The sequence below is a fragment of the Contarinia nasturtii genome, unplaced genomic scaffold (genome assembly GCF_009176525.2).
Source record: "Contarinia nasturtii isolate CC-2019 unplaced genomic scaffold, AAFC_CNas_1.1 Cnas_scaffold_810, whole genome shotgun sequence".
Taxonomy (NCBI): domain Eukaryota; kingdom Metazoa; phylum Arthropoda; class Insecta; order Diptera; family Cecidomyiidae; genus Contarinia; species Contarinia nasturtii.
Genome location: NW_022198157.1, coordinates 1,973,462 through 1,999,441, shown reverse-complemented (window position 1 = coordinate 1,999,441; position 25,980 = coordinate 1,973,462). Strand labels below are relative to the sequence as shown.

The 25,980-nt window shown below is 34.9% G+C and overlaps 5 protein-coding genes and 1 long non-coding RNA gene across 6 annotated transcripts in view; 1 reads left to right on the top strand and 5 right to left on the bottom strand.

Moving 5' to 3' along the window:
* The window catches only part of LOC116342051 (serine/threonine-protein kinase S6KL), a 30,619-nt gene extending 7,975 nt beyond the window's left edge, over nucleotides 1-22,644 (top strand). Inside the window, exons 7-9 of the mRNA XM_031769535.1 lie at nucleotides 1,809-1,915; nucleotides 22,072-22,407; nucleotides 22,496-22,644. Of these exons, the coding sequence (XP_031625395.1) occupies nucleotides 1,809-1,915; nucleotides 22,072-22,407; nucleotides 22,496-22,537 (485 nt within the window). The 3' untranslated portion in view covers nucleotides 22,538-22,644. The remainder of the gene's footprint in view (nucleotides 1-1,808; nucleotides 1,916-22,071; nucleotides 22,408-22,495) is intronic.
* Nucleotides 2,038-2,426, bottom strand: LOC116342059. Its single transcript, XR_004201222.1, has 2 exons — nucleotides 2,223-2,426; nucleotides 2,038-2,149 (listed from the first exon to the last, which is right to left on the bottom strand). It is a non-coding gene; the product is annotated as an uncharacterized LOC116342059 (long non-coding RNA).
* LOC116342053 (predicted GPI-anchored protein 58) lies at nucleotides 5,610-10,373 on the bottom strand. Its single transcript, XM_031769537.1, has 3 exons — nucleotides 10,120-10,373; nucleotides 6,416-7,047; nucleotides 5,610-6,278 (listed from the first exon to the last, which is right to left on the bottom strand). Exons 2-3 carry the CDS (start codon nucleotides 7,044-7,046, stop codon nucleotides 5,959-5,961), a joined length of 951 nt encoding a protein of 316 aa, XP_031625397.1. The 5' UTR covers nucleotide 7,047; nucleotides 10,120-10,373; the 3' UTR covers nucleotides 5,610-5,958.
* Nucleotides 19,721-20,380, bottom strand: LOC116342055 (phosphatidylinositol N-acetylglucosaminyltransferase subunit P). Its single transcript, XM_031769539.1, has one exon. It carries the CDS (start codon nucleotides 20,351-20,353, stop codon nucleotides 19,742-19,744), a length of 612 nt encoding a protein of 203 aa, XP_031625399.1. The 5' UTR covers nucleotides 20,354-20,380; the 3' UTR covers nucleotides 19,721-19,741.
* Nucleotides 20,406-21,046, bottom strand: LOC116342056 (EKC/KEOPS complex subunit LAGE3). The gene is made up of 3 exons (XM_031769541.1): nucleotides 20,899-21,046; nucleotides 20,631-20,759; nucleotides 20,406-20,553 (listed from the first exon to the last, which is right to left on the bottom strand). The coding sequence occupies exons 1-3, from the start codon at nucleotides 20,931-20,933 to the stop codon at nucleotides 20,427-20,429; spliced, it is 291 nt and encodes a 96-aa protein (XP_031625401.1). The 5' UTR covers nucleotides 20,934-21,046; the 3' UTR covers nucleotides 20,406-20,426.
* Nucleotides 21,328-21,957, bottom strand: LOC116342058 (mitochondrial import inner membrane translocase subunit Tim8). The gene is made up of 2 exons (XM_031769543.1): nucleotides 21,732-21,957; nucleotides 21,328-21,634 (listed from the first exon to the last, which is right to left on the bottom strand). The coding sequence occupies exons 1-2, from the start codon at nucleotides 21,831-21,833 to the stop codon at nucleotides 21,467-21,469; spliced, it is 270 nt and encodes an 89-aa protein (XP_031625403.1). The 5' UTR covers nucleotides 21,834-21,957; the 3' UTR covers nucleotides 21,328-21,466.
* Nucleotides 22,645-25,980: the final 3,336 nt, after the last annotated feature.

Here is a 25,980-nt window from a genome sequence, read left to right as displayed (position 1 = left end):
GTTTTAGAGCGAAAAATCCAAAATATTGTTCGGGAGGTGCCCCTAATATTCGTTGAAATGTCTTCAAACTCTCGGAATAGTATTTATGTGTGATAAAAATAACCAGTGCAAAGTTTCAGCTCATTACGATATCATACAGGCATGGCTTCCATACAAAAATCCAAATTTTTTGAATTTTTTGTATGAAAAGTGTTTCGAAAGTTGATTGTATCGCAAAACTAACGTCATATTCGGTTTTCTCGTACCCAAAAACCCCCCAATACACATTTTTGAGTGTTTAAGAATACATTAAATATCACTTTTGGAAGAAAATTTGAATTTTTCCCATGGATGGACATGGGCATCACACCAGACAGGACACTTTACCCTGTCAACCAAAGTCGCTCAAAATCTAATGGTTTCTATTCCTCGGCACCCCCAATCATCCTGTGAAGTCAGATTTTGAATTACTTTTCTTGTTTGAAAGTTATCGTGTTAACAAATTTTTGCGTACAGGGTACAGCGTACAGGGTACAGGGTACAGGGTACAGGGTACAGGGTACAGGGTACAGGGTACGCACATACATTCGGACATCGAAAAAACGCTAGATTCGTGTTCCCTGGCCCCAAAAACACCCAGAAAACACATTTTTTATGGGTGTTAATTTTTCGACCGATTCCAATACTTTACCTTACACACTAGGTGTGTGCGGAAAAGTAAAAATACAACTATCCACAACTTTTTTTGTTTGTGCTTAGAAACAGAGATACAACTAAGTGTAGATTTACTTCGATTTAATGTGATTTAAAAACAAAACAAACAAAAAAAATATATGAAAAATCAACTTTTAGAATTATGAACTACTCGTGTATATTGCTGTTCATAAATACGGATTTAAAAATAAATGTATTAATCTTAGAAACAAATTGGAAAGTAACTACCAGAAGAGACACTTTAACCATATCGAATTGAAAGTTGAACATGAAAGAAAGGGACAGTGTCGTGGCCAAGAACATGAATTGAGACGAAATTTGATTCCATGAACCAAAATGTGTATCGACCAAAAACAATGGCGGAAACCTTATTGAGTGTATAAAGTGATAAAAACTCAAATAGAGAGCTCTCGTCGATGTCACTTATTTCTCTTTTCCAAACTGGCTTCTCATCGAAGAAAATAAAGATAATTGATCAAACAATGTGTATAGATAGTATGATTGTGATCTGAAGAATGAGCTTTCAAATGAACCCAATTTAATTCGATTTAATTCGAGTTCATCATTCAATTCGATATGGTTACTATGGTCACAAGAAATGAACTTGATGATATGTCACATCGCAGCTCTGGATATACATATGCAGTGAAAAAAAGTAGACGAGTGACAAAAAGGAATACAACATTACAGTAGTACATAAAATAAAATAGAAATACCATAAACATATAGGTGTAATTTATGTATTGTCATAAGAATAACCGCAACAAATAACAAATTGTACAAGAAAAACGAAGATGAGTTGCAAAAACAAGTGAATAAACAACAACAAATGTTTTATATTTATTTTAATGAATTAATCGAAATGAAAATGATTCAAAATGAATTAAAATTTTTCTATTTAACAAAAATCAAGTAATGTCAATTGTTTTCACTCTATTACGTCCCCATTTCTGCGAAAACTTCTTGTGTTAACACCGTTTTTTTTTTCTTTTTTTGTTCTGTATAAAACTTTGTTTGGTGTTTGGGATCTTGAGTCAATGTTAATGCTCTATGTGGTAAGTATTGAATAGCAATTTTAAAATTTCTTTTTTTTGTTTCCTTTTTTACGCAAACAGCGCCGGAAATTATTTTGGGAATTCGCAGCGGAAATTTTGTTACCTATGATCATTCGGTAGACTGGTATGCGCTGGGAGTAGTCGCGTGTCGAATGCTTACAAATCAGGTACGAATAATATTTTGATTGATTCGTCATTCAAGGCTTTTCAAAGAGAAAAAAAAATTGATGAAAAAATTGCTCAATCACTCCAGCTCCCCTGCGGTCTTTTTTAATTTGAAATAAACCACTTTTTTTAATTATTTAGTCACATAATTTATTCTGTACGACAACAAAAGTAGCATTCAATTCCGTTTTTCGGCATGTTTCCTTATTTTCGATGAAATTTCCATAAACAAACATCTGAAAGTAGAAATTCGAAAATTGAGAAAAAAACACTTTGAAGAAAGCAATTTTCACCCCAATTAATACTAACTAGAAATCGTGACATTTTTTTTTGGATAAAGTTACTTTTTCCCGAAAGGACCCAAAAGTTCTTTGCAGTGAAAGCAGACTGTCCTATCTTTGTCGTGTATAACTACAACAATTTTACACTTAGAACAAAACCGTAGCTCATATGGTTTTGATTCGATAGCCTCCATTTTTCGTTTGATATGTACACTTTCAAGGACAAAAATGGAATAATACCATGCAATCGCAATTGCAGTCGAAGTCGAAAAATAAAGTTCATCAATTGAAAAGATGAAAGCATTGCGAATTGTGTTATACAAATATTTGAGTTTATTTTTGAATTAAATGTGTCATCATTCGATTTATTGAAATATTTAATAAATACTTCCGATTATAAACAAGTGGCTGTTTATGAAACATTATATTCAATTTCAAAATTTACAAAATCGACATAAATCAACTGAAATGTTTATTTCTTGCAGATAATTTTGTATTGAACAAAATCGTCGTAGAATCAAATTAAAAATCTCAAACCCGGTGAGGCTGACGTCATCGTACACTATACATTCTAATAGTTTCTTGTGTGGTACATAATGACATGGCACTAAATCCATCAATGAATTTGCGTAAATGCCCAAATTCCAATTACATGTACACGCACGTGCACAGAATCCGAAATCAAAGTACGGAAGCCACAAACAGTGCAAGTGAAAAATGAACATTTTTAAAATCAAATCGCGATCATGATTTGCATTCATTTCAAACATCAACCACTTCCTAATAGACGTCGTTGACAGCAGAAAAAAATCTATTTGCCAACGTATAACACAATAATTCCATAATTGCGTCCATTAATTTCAAACTAAAAAAATATCATACACACACTCCGTTCGCCATTCTAGCAAGTGTTGTAATTTTGTACGCTAATTATAAACGAAAACCCGTTTCAATGCTGAACGATGTCGGGTTTGATCTTTTGTTTGTTTAGTTCTTTTATTTGGCTATCATATCATTGTTCAGGCTGTCATTTTGGTTTTGAGCGGATAATTTACAAAGTTTATCAGACTTTTCTCTTCTTTGTTAATAATGTGGGATGCTTGTAGGTCAACGATAAATTGAATTTTAACGATAAAAAAGTGTACATATTTTTGATATTGTGTGATTGAATGTCGCACATCACAAAGAACGACGCCACAAAATGTTTGCGTAGCATTTTGCTGAATAGCACGTTTGATCGTATAATAACAACTATCGGATGATTCATAGCCCTAATTACGTATATATAATATTAATCAAAGTTACTTTTCTGAATTTTAAATAAACACTTTGAATCGCAATATAATTTACTGATTTGCACCTCGGTTAGTGATCGAAAAGTAAACACTTTTTTTTTATTTATTCGTCAATTCTTAGAAAGTATGTGCTAACAACTTCACAGGTTTTGATTACTGATTGTCAATTATATTGAACGAAATTGCAGCTTTCTTAATGGATCAAATGAATTTGATCCAATTTTCTATTTACAAACAATAAATCGCAACAAATTTCGTGATATTTAAATATCGTGTTGCGAATAACGCGGTGGAAATTTCACAATGGACAGGAACTTTTGCTAAATAACATTAAACTCGATGTAATGTAATCTAAATATTGTTATTGAGACGAATGAGAATCACCGAACAAATTATGCTTGAATGGAATTTTACCAGAATGTACGGCCTCTTTTTAATGCCATTCTCATCTGTGAATTTGCTTCCGTTGCTCAGCGTAATATCATTTGATTAATGTAATCGTTCAAAATTCTTTTCATGAAGTGCTATAAGCACAACATACAAATTGGTCGAACACCACTTTCCTGGAGAAAGGATATTAAGGCAGATGGAACAATGAAATGAAAAATTAAATTTTCTAACATTTTTTTCTTTTGACGATAAATATCCGATGCCCGGTTTTTCAAAAATTTCCAAAACACATTTCACTATCTAGATACCGCAGTGAATTCTCTTCACTTTCGTATATCCCATTTGTTTTAATTTTCGACCTCCAATTTTACTGAATTCGATTTGAAACAACTTTCTACGTTTCGCGTACTCAGTTCTGAGTTGTTTGTACGTTTTGCGTTCTCAGTGCATTGTATATTTCGCAAAGTAATAAAAGTCATTTTACGTTGATTAATAGTTAGTTTACAAACCGGCTATAAATCATTGAATTATCTCATGCCAATGTAGTGGTTTCTGTACTGTACATTGTCGCTTGCATGATCTTGTCGCGCAATCGCCAATCTAATTTAAGAATATCGTGAAATTTGCGTGAGATTTGAATTCTTTTTCTTTCCTAATTCAATGGAATGTTTGTTTGCTGGGCGTGTTGTCAAGTGCGAGGTGCCAATAATACTCTTATTCATTCAATTTTTTCCGTCAACACGAGGAAGCTGCGTAACAGCGCAATCAATGAACTCTATAAATTACAACAATACTGTTTGCTGAAAAAAAGAAAAAAAATACAATTGTTTCGTTTAAATAGAGAGTCCTTTATTTCTTTAGTCTGTTACATGGACAAAGTTTTTTTTTACATTCAACTAGAGATTCTAATGTTGCATTCTAATTAATATGTAGTAAAAAATGTGTATGTGTGTGTGTGCGCAAATGCCTAAATGACTTACGTTAAACTTGTATTGTTATTGCGTTAGTTCTGATTCATATTTTACTGGAATGGGGTTATTGCATTTGATTGTGTCAATTGAGTGTAATTTTTTTTTTGTTTCTCGTTTGTTCTTTTTTTTCGGGTGAGGCGATGAAGAAAGATCGAGAAAATCGAAAACTTGTGGCATCGTGGCTTTTGCAACATGTGCCTCTGTAGGTCTGTGTGATCCATTGCCGAGAGAGAAAGAGATTTTATGATGATGATAATTTTTTTCAAATTTTCCAATTGGCATTCATTAAATTGTGCAAATGGAATAATGATTATAATGATTATGTTCCGTCGTGCTTTGCGTTGGTTTGGTCCGTTATATTTTATTTAATATTCACAGCATTTCATTTTAAATCGCTAAGACGATAAAGCAAACAAACAGAGACAAAACAAGGGAGAGAAAGCAAAGATTGCAATTTTTTTTTCTTCTTCTCGTAAACAAAGGAAGAATCAATCATGGCACATTTGGTCTATCTCACATCACGTTCACGAAAAATGCACGATTTTAAAGTCTGCCGGCAATGGCTTGTTTATAGACATTGATTTTCATGCTTACTTATGCCCACTTGTCGCATTTGTTTGTTTGTTTTGCATTATTTAATATTGTCTCGCGTGAAATGCAATAAAATAAAATCAATGAAAAAAAAAGATCATTAAATTATATCGAATTGAATTATGATTATTATTACGGAATGAATCACATTTAATAAAATACGTAAGACAGTTTTAAAAAAGAAGAAATTATAATGAAATCTTATTCAAAAAAAATCTACGACAAAGTCAAAATTAATCTATTTGTTTGTTTTTCGTGTCTAAAGTTGAATTATAATATGTACTTGAGACTGTCCATGTGTAATTTTTTTGCTGCCATTTTCACCTTCGAAGAAAGTCGCTCGTCTACGATCGAAAATCGATCACGCGAGAAAATGTGCAGAAACTCACAATGATTCCGTTTTGAATTGGTTTATTTCGCTTTCATTTTAAAATAATAAGATTAAGAACAGGATGAGTGTTTTGTTTTTGTTTTTTTTTTTTTTTTAATTACGACGATTGTCCATCGATCAAGCGCATTAGGCGTCTTTCTTCTTTTCTGGTTTTTCTTGAGATTCTTTTGATTCTTCCGAAGAACTACTTGACGATCCCGATGATGATGAGTTGTCGGCTTCGGCATTCGATGATGCTGGATCTGATTCGGCTGCTGCTGGAGTTGGAGGCGCCGCTGTTGATTCGGCTGCGCTTCGTTCTTGAGCGACTTCTTGAGGTTGTTGTTGAACTTGAGCGGCGGCTTGTACTTGTCCCGATGCGACTGGCAAGGTCGATTTTGGTTCAACTTCAACTGGTGTCGATTCTGGTTGTTGCACATTTTCCGATACAATTGGAACTGGTGCCTCTGAAAAATGTGAAAGAAAGAAATATGCACAGCGCCATTTTAGTCAAATGAAAATGTTTGTCACGAACTCAAAAAGTGAATTTTCTTAAGAATTGATGGAAAATAAAGGAGATGTGAAAAAAGAAATATGTACCAACCTGCATCGATTTTCTTTTCACTGGCAATGGCAGATGGAACAACTGGTACAACGGTCGATTCAACGGCTTGTTTGACATCGGCTTGTTTGGCAGATGGAACAGCATCGGCAACAACAGCCGGAACTGCAGTCGATACGGCGGCCTGTTCAACGGCCGGTTCTTTAACGACCGATTTCACATTACTTTCGGCTGGTTGTGGTTGTTCGGCCTTTGGTGTGGTAGCTTCGGCAACGGTTTCTTTTACTGGTTGCTCTGGTAACGACTTGCCAGTCACTTGTTCGGATTGTGATTCGGCTGGTTGAGCAGTTGGCTGTTGTTCGGCAACAACTTCACGTTTCTTTTCTTCGGCCTTTGGTGGTGCTTCTTCTTTTTGTGATGGCAATGCTAGTGGTTCGGTTTTTTCATCTTCAACGGGCAACGATTTTTGTGTGGATGGAACATCGGTGACAGCAACAGCTGGAACGACTGGTGTTTCGGGTACAGATTTTTCGGCCGGTGCAACAGCATCTGGGAGGACTGGACCTTCGGGTACAGTTTTTTCTGTTGGTTTGGCTGGTTCATCAGCTGGAATTGGATTTGAGGCAGCAATCACGAGCAATGCACTCAACAAGCAAATTTGTAGGGATTTCATTCTGTGCACACGTCAAAAAAAGAAAGAAAAAAAAGAACAAATCTCATTTAGAAAATGATGAACAAACAAGTCATTTAATGTATTTGGATGAAGTTCTAAATAAGATAAGATAAACTGACTCAATAACCGCAAGACAATTTCAACATTGCATCGTTTCGAATAAATTCAATTCAAAAAGTCAGTTTCATATGAGTGCCGACGCACAAACAGTACGGTTCATTGTTTCGTTTTGTTTACTCCATGCATTGCAAAACCGTCTTAGAAAGAGTATATACTTATCATTCGAATGGGATAAATTGAATTGAATTCGTTCATGTTGCGTTACATATCATTTTCATCAATCGAATCGCACAACAGCTCGTTTATCTAGATTATATGGTCGCTACCTATGATTCTATGAATTGTATTGTGATGTGATGCTGTGTTTGTGTGTGTGGTTTTTTTCTGTTGTTGCCTATTTAATGCTAATTGCTTTTCTTCTTGAGAAATATCGTTGGATTAGTACAAAGCGGAAGTTTAATCAAAATGTTGCGACAACGAGAAATACATTACACAGCGACACGAAAAAAAGAAATAAGTGTAACAGCAAAGCCGCCTAGCTTGTTGTATGTGACAACGAGTTTAAACGTTGAACACATGTAGAATAAAAGCATATTGTTACCTTAATAAAAATGATTGTCAACATTCATTTAAAGTACAAGTTCATGCATTCATTCACGCGCGTCACTCACATTTCTGCTTTGGTTCAACGTTCATTCGCTTTGGCATTCTGCGAATATTCTGGCAATGATTTGTGTGTACGAAATAAAAAAAATGGGACTTAAGTGCTTCACATTTTATTGTATCATCAAGCAAGCAATAAATTAGTGTATGCTAATTTGTGTGCATGAGTAAAAATGGGGATGCCGCGTTGAGCGTACAAAAAATTTAAACATTTGTATTTAAATCAGACTGAATTCGAGAGAAAGTGTTGAAATAAATATGTTCCGGATTTGAGAATATTCCCGTTGAATTCGTTGAGCTGATCGGCGGAGACTGTTTTAAATATAATTACGATTCGCAGAAAATAGAAGCTGATATTCGTTGTGCAAATGAATCTTATTTATTCCAAACGGATTTTGGAATCATAAGCGGCCTCATAGCAATATTATTAACATAAAAAAATCGGCACGGAAACGGGTCAAAACGGTGCAAAATGCAAACGAGCAGATGAAAATTTCGTGCGCGAATCAAACGGGAATCGACGAAATCAAAAGAAAACCGAGAATATTAAACATGCGAACGTAGCATGCAAACATCGTCGACAATCGCATGTTGCCCGCAAACAATGCGTGGAAAAATACAAACTTTGTACATTCGGCTGTTGTTGTTGCTTTTTTTTCATTCGACCGAAATTAAATACATATGCTTACAGTAGAAGTGTTAAAAATCGCATCGTTTAATGATGACCATTGAGAGATACATCTTTCCTTTTTGTTTTCGCGTTCACGTAATCGCGGCATCATCTTACGTAGTCATCGCATACTCGCTTTACATACAGTCAATATATAAATAAAGCGACGAAAAAAAAGTGCAATGTAGCAGAAAAAACATTGCGACAAAACAAATTCGCCGCACTTCATAAACGAAACGAGACAGTGACGTGCACGTTGTAATTCAATAAACAAATCAAAACCAAATTAATCGTTTCGATCGCGTCGAGTGGGAAAAAGAAACAATTTGTATATATAAATCGATATGGGCAATTTGTCATTTTGATTGCAAACAGATATGCACATAAATGCATGAAGTCTGACCTAAGAATTAATAATTCAACAGTTTGGTGGCGTTATGTGTAATATATTTCATTTTAATGACCACTACGTTTTATGCACCGAAGATTCTTTGAGTGGACCGCGCGTGCAATACGATGCAATAACTCTTTGCTTGATTCCTTGTGAATCGAGATTTCATAATCGAATCGGTTGTATGTTTTTTTCTTCTTCATTAAATAATCAAGCGACCAGAAGAAATATTGACAATCATTTTTGATGCAATCGAATTACATTAATATTTATAACGCGCAAGATGTTTTTTTTTTTCATTGAAAAGGATTGAATTTAATATTTTGTATTGATTGATGTGCTCGGGGCGTTTAATGAATTTTCTGAAATTAAATCCATTCTTCGTGTTATTTCTCATACATTTTTATTCTTCTTCAAATCTCTTACAAACGAGTAATTTCTACAAAATATGAGTCATATCTTCGCAATTAAATGCTAAAAATGGCTTGTTTAATTAACTATTTTGTTCCTTGTAGTTTTCGTGTGAAGCGCGCAGGTGTGAAACGATGACTTCAAGAATTGTTTTGTTGCGCCAATAACAATTGTTTTGACTAAAGAATAGATAACAAGCAAAAGACCTAATTACGTGAGAATTCCAGAACAAATTCACTGAAATGACTTCAGTCGGGTGAAACTTTGTGATTTATGGATACAATTATAAAAACGTGATTTTTCTCCAAACCAAACAATCGTTTTCGCTCGAATAATTCAAAATTAATGAAAAAAAAATGTTCAACTTGATTATCGATGGCATTGTACGAATTATTATCAAAACGACCTTTACGAAACACAAATTTCCATTCAAATGAATGAAATCATTAATCTCAACATCTCTATATTATAGTAAAAAAAGAGACCTAATGAAACTAAAAATTAAAAATAAATAATAGGATTCATTACATTAGAAGGATGAAACTGAGTGCGTTTAACGTAACAATTTGCAAATTATTGACATAAAATGATGAAAGAAACTGTTTTATTTGTTATTTTGTTATTTGACTGATAATGTTTGGAATGGGAAAATAGTATTCTCATCGTGCTGAAAATAGCTGATGATGTCTTTTTTATCGATTAGCGGAAAAACACAATTCTGCGTCTATTGAGTCATTGCTCATGCACACATATTTTGTGTGCGATATTTGTATGAATGAAAGAGACAATTTGATTGCGGTAACCTAGCAATCAAATCGAAATGAAATGAAAACAAGTGAAATTTCGAAAGAAAATAATAGAGAATAGAAATCACTCACCTGAAATAGATTCTTGTTTGTTCTTTTTTCACCAATGAGAAAAACAACTGTATATCTTTAATTAAACGCACTTTTTCCTTCGCAAATCTCTTCACAAGAAAAATAATTAAATTCACACAAAAACCGTTTTGAACTGATTATAGTTTAGTTAAGCAAGAAAAAAAGTATTCTAACTTTGTAAATGTGGTTCCTTTTTGTCGAAATGTGACTGTCGAGTGTTGTGTGTCCGTTGTCAAAACAGTATTTGAAATGATTGAGAGTGAGACGTCTGCTTTTATACCAGCCAATGAGCCACACTATGTTTTGGGGCAATATAACGATAAAATGATGTGTGACGTTGTTGTCTGTATTGGAATCGGTGGCATTTGTGTGTTACTTTGGCTACGACAGCATATGTTTATCGATTGTGTGCGTGCATTTCGCGTTCTGAATGGCTGTGTTAATATGATGTGAGCATGGAGTGGGGAGAATACGAATCAAGCAATATACACTAAAGCACTACTAACAACCAACGAATCCTATTTGAGATCATTACTTTTGATCGTTCTTCTTCATTTTTTTTTTTATTTTATTTTTTTTTCATACACTTTACTCTCGCTAAATCATTTGGCATTTGGTGTTTTTCTGCTGGCCAATGCTTTGTATTGTACACATTCTTTTCCGACAATGACGCAGAGCTTTAGGTTCATTCGTTAGTTTTTGTATGGTAAAACCAAAAAAAACATGTCCAGAAATGTAAAGGAAATCAATATTAAGTTGAAGTTCACTTCACAGCGAGTGCCATCATATTCGGATGTGGTAACTTACGCCGAACAAGGAAAACGCTCTATTCTCAAATACACGACTGACAATGAATGCGATTATGATGAATTCGATTACGATGTGTATTTGATTATATCTAGAAATATTAAATTCATTAATTGTAGCCCTAGCACTCAAACCAACCACTTGTTCAAGTGATTAATTTTACTTGCGAAAATAGAAGTTATTAGTAATGAGTAATTGAAGAAGATGAAAAAAAACTGAATAACAATCATTTTTACTGTCCACCATACATTTTCATATGGCATTTTATGTGCATTTGTGTGAGAGCCGACGATATTTGTTAAAATAAACATGAGAATAAAACGTGTCACACTGATACCAAATCATATTCAGCTAAACGAATATGATTTACTATCAAAATGAGCGAACGAAATGCCTTCGAGCAATTGATTTGTGCTTTCCCGTCTGTTTGCCCCCCTCGCTCTCTGCGGTCTCAGCATTAGCATAGCGCTAAATAAACATAACATGCATGAGACATCAACTGGCATTAACAATCAGTCGGATTGAATCTGATTGAATTTGTTGGTTGTGTGATGATAAATCGTCGTTTCGCTCTTCGTTCTTATGCAATTTTCTTGTCGTTTCATCGAAATGCAACAGTTAACCGTGTTGCACACACGAGACACACAAAAATATAATTTCAAGTCCGTCGCACCGCAATAGCAACAGCAACAGCGGTATGCAGTAGCAAAGAAAGGAGACAACATAAAATAATAGTGACGAACCAAACCGCAGAGAAGATGAAAAAAAAAAACACAACAAATCATGCAATTTACATGCATCGAATGGATATATCATTATTTGGTTTTATCATTGATGCAATGTCTCATGCTGCATGCTCTCACTTAACACGCGAACTCATGCAACAGCTCAGTCTCTCTTGTTATGTATTTTATTTTTCGTTAACATCAATATGTCAATTAAATTATTACGGTCGGAATTAAGTGATGCAAAATCGCGACATTGACGATTACATTCTCAATTAATCTCTGTTAATAGATTCTTTGGTTCGTTCGACGTATTTCTTTTTCTTTAAATAAAATTCAAAAAAAAAAACACATGCCGTGCGCTTGAAATGAATAAGAACGTCGATTCGACGTGGTAATGATGTGCTAGCAATCATAACCACTTTGCACACTGACATCCACTGACTCGTTATTATTGACGACCGAGAAAGAGAGAAACAGACAGACGGAGAGGGGGACAAAGGGCCAGAGGCGCAATTTTATCGAACGATTATCATAATCACAATCGGCGCATATAAAAGAATCTGGTTAGTAATCGCACACGGTAATTAGTTTTTTCGTACGGTTTTAGTGCACCGGATGTTCGACGTCCTTAGAATATCACGTAAACACCACAAATGGCCCGTCATCGTGGAACCATTTCTTTGATTGTCTTTTTTTGCATTCTTTTCGATTGTTATTAGGTAAACTTAGACTGATTAAAATACACAGTGTGAATTTCATACAGATAAATATACTCGCCAGTAAAATATTCACCAGTTAAACAACTTACTTTGTGGATTTTCAATTGATGAGGATTTATTTCGTTTATGCTCATCAAAACTTACCGGTGTTATTTTCTCAGTAATTTGATTATGTATATGATTGCTCGCACTCATGCGAAAATGACATGACTATACTTGTTTATAAACGAATTGTAATTTCATTGTTTTTTCATTACTTATTCCAAAATATACAAAATAAATAATAAACTCTTGATAAGAGTTGAAGTTTACAGTATTCAAGTATTGCTGCTGAATATTTTACCTATTTGCAAGTTCAAAAAAAAAAAAAAACAGCAGCCACACAAAGCTTAGATTTCCAGACAAATTTGTTATCTATTCCGAAGAATAGTTGATCTTTGTGAGTCTCGACTCGAGACTGCATCGAAATTGACTTGAATCCACTACATTTTAGCAAAGTTCGCTATAGTTATAGTAGCGGACTGTAGTTATATTATGTCTTTCATCATAAACCAGAGAAAAGCCGTTGTAGTTTGTACAGCAAAACTCTCACGTAGTAAAATGAGATCGAAATGAAAACGAGAAATAGCATTTATTCGACTCGAGTAAGCCGAAGAAGAAGAGAATGTATATGCGCAATTAAATTTATGGATGAGCATAATAAATTTGCATAAAAATGCATAAAACACGTAGAAAAAAAAAATGGCAATGCAAACAAACAAGCAGCAAAGTAGCAGATAAAGAAAAAAAACAACGTTCTGATCGCAATTAAAATTGATAATAGCCAGAGCACAGCGAAGAGTCACAGACTAAAAGATAGACGACACAAATGCTGGCAATAGTCAATATATGTTTACATGGATGGAGCAGTATAGAGAAGCCGCAAAAGGAGCATAGCCCATTGCTGCAAGCGGAGCATTTCGCTTTCAGGTTTTATGTATGCACTCTTTGTGCACTTGTGTGACAAAACAATTGCAATATTAGGTCGCGTACATTCAAAGTCGATCGAATAAAATCAACAACACAAAGAGATCCATGACAATGAACAAAACCACTCACGGGAACCACCTAAGATTATCATTTTGAGCAGCGAGCAACAAAAAGGCGATGCCTTTTATGGCAATTTTTATATAGAATAGCCATACGATAGATTGTATCATTTTGGCATCGCAAATAAATTCAACACGACGAAAATGTTCACTGTACATATACATTCAAAGGCGACAGACAAATAAGTGATTCTCATCATGTCATTGCGTTTCGAAAACGAAAGAGAACTCAATCGAATTGAATTGTAAATTATCTTGCCAAATTCTATTCGCCAGACATTTCTCGGATTGTGAATCCTTTTTCTTTCGATTTTAACTTTTAGCTGAGAGCATGAGCAAATAACTTGCGTTTATTCGCCGTGACAAAAAAAAGGGAGATGGTATTTGCCGATGATAAGTGCAAAATTGTGTGCATTCACACGTGTGTTAACGTGATTATTTACGGAATTTTTCCTTTACACAAAAGGTTCATTCCATCATGATTCAATGTGTGTGCTTTTTCTTCTTCTTCACTTAAGAGTTTTTCTATGCATTCAGCGAGCATTTATCAACATATGAAAAAATAATCTATAGATTCAGAATATAATCAATTCCACTTATAAAATATTTTGTGCATTGTTGCAGTTTTCTTTGTTCGTTTTGGTATCTAGTATTTTGTTTGTAACGTAATGGAAGAATTGCGCGAGACGAATGGGAGAAAATAACGTCGAGCGAGCGAAAAAAGAAACGGACAAAATTGATTACATAGTAGACAAGAATAGTGGCCGACAATGAAGGGATTCACAGTTGAAAAGTAAAATGATCGTTTGGATTGCATTGAAAATGCTGCTGCTTATAATGTGCATAGTTAATAAAAAAAAACACACACACACTGTCAGAGCGCGTACATTTGCACATTTGCTTTCAAAAGGATGAAAATGAATGCGGCGTGTCCAGGTTTTCTCTCCTGCATTTGTTCTATTTATAACTTGATTGTCGTACAGTGCTTGCTACTGTTGTTTTTACACCACTTGTTGTTGCCTCTTGAAATCAAGCCTTTTGGTTGCTTTCGCTTCTTCATCGTTGCCATCGAGTTTGTTGTTTCTTCAAGAATATTTCATGCAACGTCAAGAATGTTTTTGCGCGCATGTGTGTGCGTGTGTGCAAAAGTGCACTATTTAATCGTCATCATCATGATCGGAGTTGGTCGTTGTTCTACACCGCAGGCCAAATGGATGTGTCGTCAAACAGTAGTAAATAGTGTAAACAATTGAAAAACAAAGGAAGAAGAAGAACAAAATTTATGTTGATAACAAGCCCAAAGAGGGAGAGATGTGAATAAACAGGTAGTTAATCAAGCAAGAAAACAAATGCACACGCGGTACAATCCACAGATAAAATAATCACACATGAATAGAGAAAGAAAGAAGAGGAAGATCTTGGGCCGATAGCTTCGAGTTTGCATCGTCGTCGTCCTCATCGTCGTGGTACCGTGTTTGCAGTGCAGCAAATGGTGTGCAAATTTATATCGAGAGTAGAAAATAAACATTTTTAATTGCGATGCGCAAAGCGCATTAACTCGTTCTCGGGCGGCTCCTTCATGCACGGAATGGTTTTTTAAAATGTGGTTTTTCTTATATTTATATTACATTCTGTTTTTTTCTTACGTTTCTTGCGACACATAGCATATATCTATTTATGTCCAGATGCACGTGAATCGAACATGTATAAATAATGTTTGAATGATTTATGTTATGACTGCGCTCCATACACACACACACACACACACTCTGTGTGTACAAAAATAGACGGAAAAATATGTAAAAATAATCATTTATTCTTTTCATTCGTTTATGGCATAACAAGCGCATTTCTCTCGATGGCCATCAAGAATTGCACTGAACTTGAGCTCCTTTCAGTTCGAAGCCACACTCACACATACACACATACACGCAAATGGTTATTATACAAACAATCTTTGGTCGGTTATTTATTCAATGCTTTTATTAGACATATTTCTAGAGTTTATTTTCAAATTTCTACATGTTTTCTTGCTTATCGTCGTCATCATTTGATAAGTCATGAGACATTTGAACCATGCTTGGTTTGCGGCTTGATGTGGTTTTCTCCTCATCGTCAATGTAAGCCGAATCACTTGATTGGTAGCGTGCCGCATCATCATCAACATCGATAATTGCACATCCAACTAACGATATTCGCTTCCTTGTTTCATCAATGCATGGATCACGTTGAGCATCTAAAATGCTTTTGCGTCGACCTTTATACGATGCGGACGCAAATTTTAATACATTTTTTGTTGATTGTCTTGGAGCAATTCCAACTTTTCCCTTGTGATAAATGGCTTCTTTCAACGGGGTCATCTTATCGATTTTCTCCGTTAATTCGTCGATTGGGATATCATCAACTTCTTCCACGGCCGTTAAAATTTGTAGCAATTCTTCAAGCAAATTGGCTCGTTGCACTTCAAATGGTACCATTCCATCATTGCGAAGAGCATCACCGAGTTTCTGTTTCAATTTACTTAAAATGTCCAACAAACGATTAATTTCCGCTCGATGTTTTGCATCGTTTTCCAAATGTGATTCATACTGTTTTTGGTTTTCAGCAAATTTCGCATGAATTGATTCCAATTTCAATTTCGATTCATTGAGCTCTTTGCGCGAAACGGTTTCTCGAAGTTCGGCCATTTTTCGCAGTTTTCCACATTTTTCGGTTTTTTTAACTTCATCTTTGAGTTTTTCACATTCATTGGTCAATCGTGCTATAATTTTCACATATTTTCCACTGGCCTCAACCAAATGCGCATTTTCTTCCGAAATTGTGTCGCTCATGCGACGTTGTTCCCGATTTCGTTGTTTAAATTTGTCATTTTCATTGGTTACACGTTCAACGGTCAACAACAGTCGCTTGATCTCATTATTAATTGCAATATTTTCACGAGTTAATCGTTGTACGTGCGCCGCCGTCCGAATTTGATTTGCTTGAGTAAATTCATTCGATAATTCTAACAATCTGCCTTCAAGTTGATTTTTAAGTAGAACTTTTTCAGCGATTTGTTTATGCTCTAGTTCGTATAACGTGTCTTTGTGCCGTTGCTCTTGTTCTTTTAAATGTCGATCTTGATTTTCGAATTTTGCCATCAAATCGTCGTGCTGCAAACGAAACTCTTCCAAATAGTTCAATTTACCCGACAACAATTTTATTTCGGACGACAATGCATCGTGCATGGATTTGAATTTTGATTCCCAATCTTTGATGATATTTTGAAATTTGTCCGTTTCTTCACCTCGAACTTTGGCCAATTCCGATAATCTCTCTTCCAAATCTTTTATTTCGCTGCATTGCTTGGAGACGGAACGCTTTAAAAATGCAATTATATCGGCTCGATCTTCATCCAGCTGTACCATTTGTGTTTCCAGTTCGGCATTTTTCTCCTCCAGTTCGGCATTGCGTTTTCGTAGATTCGATAGTTTTGCATTGAGATCGTTGATGGTGATTTCAAAGAATGTTTTGTCTACCGCACTCAATTGCTCTTTATTCTCTTTTTGACCTTTTTTGTCGGCTTTTTTATCTTTCTTTGGCATTTTGTGCGATTTCTCAATTGAATTCGCACTCTCGGAATTTCTCTGTATCGACTGAATTCTATTGAGACCGAAATTACGGTTCATACAAATTCAGTCAAGTCAGTCACCATGGTGACCAAAAATATTTACATAATATTGATCAAATAACCCTGACACATTTCCATGCGGTTGAAAAATTCCTGCGAATCATTGGTTTTATGTAGGGGAATTTTGTTTTTTTTTTTTTTTTTCTACGAAAACTATTATGTTGTTGTTTTCCATACGATACGGTCCATTTATTTGCACATATTGTTGGCGTATTCGACAAACCGGAATAAATTCAACTTGAACTTGTTTGAATTAAAGATAGAAATAGATAGACAAAGACCAAGACAAAACAAAATTAATTTACAATTGTTGTACACCTTGACTCGTTCAGATTTTTAGGACGTTTGCAAATATTTGTTGCATTATGTTTTCCTGTCATTATGATTTGTGTGTTGAATGATCAACACTTATGATTTTAGATGCAACACTTATAATGTGATGGCTTAATAACTACCATTAAATCTCGGTATAATTTTAATTGAATAGAATTGTCTATACAGAAATTCATCAAACATGCGAATTGAATTAAAAACACAATTTTGTTTTATTTCATCATTCTGAGGATGGAAATGTCAGCGACATCACATTTTATTGCATTGTCGTGATGCAATTACTGGCTAGATTTCAATGATTTTCTCTGTTTATTCTCATTTATATCCATTTCCTTTTGTTTTAAATTTATATTTTTAAAATTCCTCCTCATAATAGATGTTTTACTTTGTTTCGATCGAGAGAAAAAAGCAGACTCTCCAGATCCAGAAGTTAGTTCGCGAAAAGAACTGTTCTTGTGATCGGGCAAATTGTTGTAGAAAAGAAGTCCGATAGTGATGTGTGTGTGTGGAAAGACAAGAAAATGTTAAAAATAGCTGCAAAAATCAGATCAACAACCTCATCGGCAATTAAAATTCCTGTTTCACTTGACTCTTTTCAATCATCACATCGGCACACCCGATTCTCTTCTCTATCTCCATGCGATTACATAAAAATGGCAAACGATATGATAACAAAAGCAATGCAAAGAACGAATCTCACTTTGTTGTTCTTATCTCACGTTTGCTATTTTTAACTGCGTTCACCGATGTCAATTTCTTCCAATCGCATCTTGCCTATTCGTGGCAACACAAATATTTGCAATTCATTCACGTTGACAGTGAATGCCAGTGCGATTCTTTTTTTTGCCTTCTTACATTCTCCTACTCTTCTTTGCTAAGTTGGATAGCATAGATATACTTAATTTATGGCTTTTGTCTGACGCCGAACGAGTTTAATGACTTTCCAATTCATTGCATAATTTATGCTACTCTATCATTCGTTCTTAATTGGTTACTAATATGGATGCGCTGTATTTGCGGCCGGTGGTGTGATTGTGTATGTGAGAGAGAGATTTAATATGAAAATTTCGAAATAACTGTTATTTCTAGATTTAATCTTATACACTTACCATTCCGTCTAACAACTTATTCTTTACGTTCGATGTGTGTGCGCACCTATATGCAAGTCGTAATGCGATTGTTGCAGTTAAAGGTGCGTGCGACTTTTTATTCAATTTATTTTTATTGAAACAAAAGAGATGTGAAAACAACATTTTCTGCTTTTGAGTCGATTTTTTTACGAGCTATCTTGTTGCAATTGATTCGCAAGCAAATTAGACTCAATCTTATAATCTCTCATTAATAAATTGATGGGTCAAAATTTAAATAACATCACACTCTACATGAGTTTTAATAAACAGTAATTGATTCTATGTTTTTTATTAGCCGGAACCCAATAAGCTATTTTTCAATTCTAGCCGATGAAAAGTGCGTATAGTCAGGCTTGAAATATTGATAAAGATTTTTTTTTTTTCAAAAATGAAAAAGTTCCCGACATAATCTTATAGAGGACTTATTTCTTGAACAGTAAAAATGCTATGAATTTGGAATTCGACATATTTTGCATAAATTTACGATCGTATTCGATATAATATACGTTTTCATAACATTTTTGTCTAATCTGATGAAAACCGTTTGGATCAGTTATCAAAATTGATGTGTGAAACTGAGGTGATGGACGCTTTTTTATAAATGGGCCCATTGGGATGTGCATGATTGGAAAAAGTACATTATGATGCTTACATTGAATTGTTCAATTACATCAGAACATTTGTTTCGTGTCCACGTTACGTTACACGCAATGGTATAACCTCCATTTTCCATGTTCTTTTTTGAATATTTGTACCGCCGCATAGCTGAACATACTCCGTTAGATTCCAATTTTTTTTTTCAAGAGCAAAAGTGGCTAGCAAATGTTGAAGTACACATTATTTTAATTAACTTATTAATTGAAATCGTTTTGATGAACAAGCAAATCCAAAAATGTGTTTTACAACTAATTAACATTAAAATGCAAATCCATTTTGTTTCTCTCACAAAATTGTAATCAATCGGAAAATTATAACGTGTACGATTCTGTTTCGGGGTCAAAGCCTAATAAGAAAGAATAGGGAAGAAACAATCACGAATTATATCCAGTTAGAAAATTTATTTGATTAATTATTATTTTATTCGAATGTATGTATCATCATTTCTTTTTATTTAAAATACTAAAAATATAATTCAAGAGCGTGGTTTTTATTCTTCCAAAAATAATCGTTTACAAACGTCGCTAACATCAAGATCGCAGATATTTGGTACGGTAGTTCGTTTTTGCAAGACTTTCAAGTGATTTGGATGATTGTGCAGCCAGCACTTGGACTCGTTTACACAATCACAAAATTCAGTTTCGTTCTCTTCATCCGTTGGAATGCTATCAAGAAGATGATCCATATGGTCGTTGCAATATTTTTCAAAGAGCCATGGATTAAAGTTGTTTGATGCATCGGCTGGCTTTGCGTCGACTTTGTTTTTGCATTGAATGCCGGTTGTTTGATTTATACGTTGGCAACGAACAATTGTGTGTTTGTCGCGCAGCGTATGTAAATCATTCACATCGTCTTGCATCGACAAGTTCATTGATGGGTAAATGAGAAATGCGAAAATGGTGAGCGCGCACAAAACAAGTACTGGCAGAAATAGGGCGAAATATTTATCCGGCAAATACGTCAATCCAAGTACATTGTGAAGAATGTGTTCGGGTATAAAAGTCCAGCATACGTATAAAAAGAATAGAGTTTTGAAGAATAAAAAGCAAGCGAATCCATAGACAGCACGATATGGTGTGGGTGACGGTGTTGGTTCGGCCATGGTTTTTTTTTTGTATTTTCCTTAAGTCTAAATATTATACTCGAATGAAGTTACTTAATTGCCAAAATGTTTGCTACTCGTAATCGTAGCTGACGGCTGGTGGCCCGAATTGATGCAAAGTTTCAGTACATAAAATGATGGCATCAAGAAACGCATTTACACCAACACGTACGTGTTTCGCTTGTTGGGCTGAGAATGTTCTGAAAATATGGTGAAATGTTCGAACATGTTAAATTGATCAATTTTTAATAGCTCATGCTACTGGTACACCACTTACGCTATGATATCATTCGAAACTAATTTCAATTGCTTGGTAACTGCACTTCGTTTTGGTTCTGGGTCAATTCTCAGTACGTCATAAGCAATTTCTGCTTGTCTTCGGGTTGGAAAGGGAATTTTCAAATCGCTGCAAAACAAAGACAATTCAGATATTTTTTTCCAAATAGCAATGATGTCGGTGACTTCAAAGCTTTAGCTATTCCCCAATCGATTTAAATTACAAGCGACAAATTTTCGGCATATAAAAAAGATCTTATTCTACTTACACATTGTATCCGGTTGATCGTCGATTCGATTCCATAATTTGAGCTGAAAAACTATGTACTAATGATAAATGCTCAATTTTTTTTTTTTTGAAAAATGCCTTGGATGAATTTCTGTTGAAACATTTATTCGGCACAATGACATCGAATTGTTTTGCTTTTTGGATCGCTCTTGACAATGACAGTAAATTGTCTATTGAGTAGAACATGTGGTAGATGCTCTTCAAATGCCGGACAATAGATGGCGCTCCAAACACCCCATGAAATTGTGGTTATGCATGAGATTTCGGTGTATTATTATTACACAATTGTTTACTCCGATTGAATCATTCGCTGGAGTTTCTATAAAAATGTTACTTCAATCCAAATATTCACTTTAAATATTGAATGGTTTTTTTGGGTTTTGCTGAAATACGATCCGCTCAAAAAAAATGTTTGTCATTTTCTTCTGTTTATTTGAAGTACTTTACATTTTGTTAACATAAATTCTAATTGTTTGTTAAATGTTTTCTGAATGAACACAAGTTTATCAATGCCCAATCTTAGTCCGAATGGATTTGTTTTAATTGTATTATTCTTGATGTTTCTGCAGAAGTTGTGCAAATCGATTGGTGATCAGCAGAGATGTGTCAATAAAACGGTCCACACAATTGGACAGGCATGTTTCCGATTTACTGCTTAGTTTACTTTCTGGTGTATCGATGCATCGTTCCCAGCATATTTCGGTGAATTCATGAACCTGAAACCGATCGAATTCGAGGTCATTTGTCAAATTGTTAAAACAAAATCGACATTCGATCGAACAATCGAAATCGAGGTTGGAAATAAATACTCACTTGTGCATTAACTTGTGCCTTTTGTTTTTCCATCAATAAAAATTCCTGTAATTCAGCATCACTGCCACTGCTGCTTGATGGTGTTGAACTGTAATCGGTCATTTTTTCTGATTTTGTTCGTAATTTTTCTATTTAAACTTAGAATAACTTCAATTTTTACGGCCCCGAATGGTGCGTGTGTGATTTAACACTGACTTCTGTCAAATGATAAGGAAAACATGCTTGTCAAAGTCGACTCGTTTTTTTCACATTGAAAAATGATCCCTATTGGAAAAATGACAATTTAAAATCCAAATATCAAACATTCAACTGTAAAAATTTTCTCTCTATTTTTTCACAGTTTCCCGAAGTAATTGAAGCAGAAATGGTGACAAGCACATCGAACCCCACTTCCATTTATGATTGTACCGATAATGCCCGTGCAAATACCGACGGCGATTATCAGATGCCCATATCGCCAACATTACCAATTTTGAAATCCGAATGCAATGACCATAAATTCAATGAAGGATCTGTTCGTTTGCCTGTTGAGTGTTCAGCATTGCCGTCGGATGGTCGTGATTTGTTGTTGCGTTTGTTGGCATATCGCCCAGAGCATCGTATACGGTCAATATTCGCATTACAGCGTATTGCATTTTTCATGGGATTCAATTTTGATGATGCAAAAAAGAAAAAGGTAACCATTTTCCACTGATGTTTTATGGCAATGCATATTTCACCGTCTATTCAATATGCAATTTGTATGCTTTTTTTTCTACTGATAGATAAACCCACTCGATCTAATGGATTCCACGGAAATAATTTGAGAGTGCCGTATGGTGCCGTACTAGAATTATAAATTAAATGTTTCACAAGATATTATTTTAGTTGAATCCGTCCACTTTTTCAATGGCTTTTATTCCAGTGTTTCAATGAAAATCATGAATAAAAAAATCAATTGTTGAAAAAACGCTAAAAATGTCATTTATTTGTTACGCTTTGTTTATACATATATTGAAGGCATTTCGTTTTGAATACATGACCAGAGGGTATAGTAAAGATGGGTACACCGAACAGTACGTTATGCTCGTTTGATATCAACTTTTCCGTTTAAATTATTAATGGACAAGCTGAATGTGTTCTAATTGTTTCGAGTAAATGTTCTATTTTAAAATGTATACAGAACTTAGCACTATTATTCAGTTTAAGTTGGAAAAATGGTAGGTTCATGAAAAATACCAAGTAGAAATGATATGGAAATCAATTTCAACAAATAAATAAAGTGTACCATAATTAGAATGCCACATTCAACTTTTCAAAATAATGTAGCACACGGAAATGAAAATATAAAATGATTTGATGCATTTGCACATACGCGACAACCGTAATTGATTCAGGCGTGCACTTTCATAATTCAACGTCATTTTCTCCGACACATACGAATTGATTGTGAAATATGCAGAAATGGAACTGATGAACGTTTCTAAAATTATCAAGCAGCATGTGCCACGAGGGAGAGAGAGAAAGAAAGAATAAAGATAGACAGCGAGGAGAGAGTGAGAGAGAAAAAGAATGGGATTAAATTCAAGTCGGCCAGCAAGCACTTTTCATTGCAAACAATTAAGCAAATTAAGTCAATAACGTAGCAAACTTCTACACTTGAAAATCGTAATGACATGAATACGTGTGTAACCTGCTGCTCAATTTACTATCTATTATCCATTGAAGCATGTGTGAGGTGAGTTCTTTTGCACCGTCCATCCCTCTCACACACACATTCGTCCTCTTTCGTTCGTTTTCATTCTGAATGCCGAATTACATTCACATAACGATCGTTCATTGGTCGTAGGCTGTTTGAATATTTACAAATGGATATTCCCGGCTCCTCTCAATAGACAAAAACAGTAGGCGAACAATAGTGGGAAGCCAAAAATGTGTTGTGCAATTTTCAAAATCAAACTGAATACAGTGAAACTCTCTTTCATTTCACGTCTGCTTTTCATCCGGGGAATTGAAGGTGTATGACGAGTGACGATCGATGTTATTATTCTTCTTTTTTTGTTGTAGTACATATTATGGATTACCATACGAATTATACTGATCAAACTACATGCATTGCAAGTAAATATATATGCCGTCATCAAAACACGACGTGTTTACATGTACGATAAGCAAAGGAAGCAACAAAAAAAAAATATAGAAACAAAGCGATGGAATGTGTGTGGGCAAAATTGAATACGTACGTACGTATGCTACCTTCTTTTTTGTAAAGCGTATGGATCAGTGCATAGACGTCATTGACTTATTGCAATCCGTTTTTCGTAACGAGTGCATTCGTTCAGATACACAGAATTAAATTCGATACAATGAGAAATAGCAGGCAGCAAGTCAACGGTGTTGTGTATGGAGTACACATATGAGTTAAAATTCTGAATGAAAATAGATTTATGAAAATGTAAACAAACGACGGGAAAAAAATCACTCATAGAAATGATGTACAACGGCAGCAGATGGAAAACCACTGGCTTTTGAAATGTACCGAGAGGAATAAGTAAATAAATGTTTTTTTCTATTTTTTGCCATTAACGTGAATGTGCGCATTCATCGTGGATAAGTGCAGTACCAATTGAGTGAGATGGGTGATATTGAAGTAAACTACCGTTTTTCTTGTGTCAACATCATTACACGAATGTTTTTCAGGTTTTCCAGGTGACTGAAGCCATCTCATGATTTCTCGGATACATCAATAAAATTGCATCGATTGTTTGTATGTTTGCCCATTGGCAAAAGCGGGATATGAATGTGCTCGCGCGAGCGCGCGCTCAATTCACGGCAAATGAAATGCTACAGTAGTTAATCTCCGTTGTACAGGTGTATCGACATACATTTTTCGACTATTTTTGGTCTTATGGATATGCCGCGAACACCATTTGGAAAATGTGAAAATAATCCGTGTGAGCAAATAGCCAAAGCGCCAATGATTGAATGACAACGACGAAACGAATTCAAATCGCGTGCATTTTTATTGTTGTACATTCGCCATTTTTAGGTGTGTATCCATCGATTTGGAATTCTGCATTACACAGCACAGCGGTTGCGAACATAAAAGGATAGAGCGAACATACGAATGAAGACAAAAAACAAATTTATGCATACTTTTGCGATATTGGCACGTATTCAACATCAAGCAGCATCAATGTTGGCACATTTGATATGCGTCCCATTGTTTCGCAGCTGATGGATGCATACCCAATCCATCGCGCTCCAGATAAATTCCTTTCATTCCATAACACTCTCGCGCTCTTTCGCTCCCTCCCCCTCTCTCTTTCCCTCTCTCACACATATCATGCTTTCTAAAGGTTCTCTATTTAAATTGTGCTTCGAAATCGACCGATTTATACGTACATAAATGTACAACACAAACATTTATTGAAAACTTTGAAAAAAACTTCACACATACATACACACACATCGAACTGGCGTCTGACTCCATTCAAACAAACCTAAGCACACACGCACGCACACATTTTATGAATCACATCGCATGCGCAATCATGTGTTCGAGGACAAAATGTGTGTTGGTGAGTGTTGGATGCTAAAGAAAAGCTATGAAACATCAGACAATGACTCAAACATTCTTGAATAAGGTTTTCATTGAGTAAATGAGCTCGGGATGTCGTTTACACTCATACATGTACCAACATCAAGTATGGAAAATTGGACAAGAAAATTTTTTATGTTGCGTGAACAAAAAATGACTCAAATAACTGGTCGATTGGCATGAAATGCAACGAAATTCCAATCGAAGTGAATGCAACCGGTTGCATCCAGGTGAAATCAATTGGTAAATAATAAAAAAAAATAAGCGCAAAGAATTTCCAGAAAATTGCATTCAATGCAAAAGGTCAGGCTCGGCAATTTAAAACCTACGCTCATAATAACACAAAGATATTTTACACCTTCGAAGTTCGAAGAAAACAGAACCTTTAGTGGGTTTCCGTTTCAAATGTTCCAAACGACTACAATATTGATGCTATATCTCGTATGCGAACGATTGCAATTCAGTCATAAGCAAAATGTGCTCTGTGGGCGATAAACAAATTGAATTGGTTTTACTTTACGGCTGCAAAGAGATTTTCCACATTTCGCTTTCCAGCGTTTTATACAGCAGCAACAGCAGCAGCACAACGACATTTATCGTGAACCGTTTTTTTAACAATAAAAACCACTGGAATTGTAGGCGAAGCGATTGTACAAATTGCGAATACAT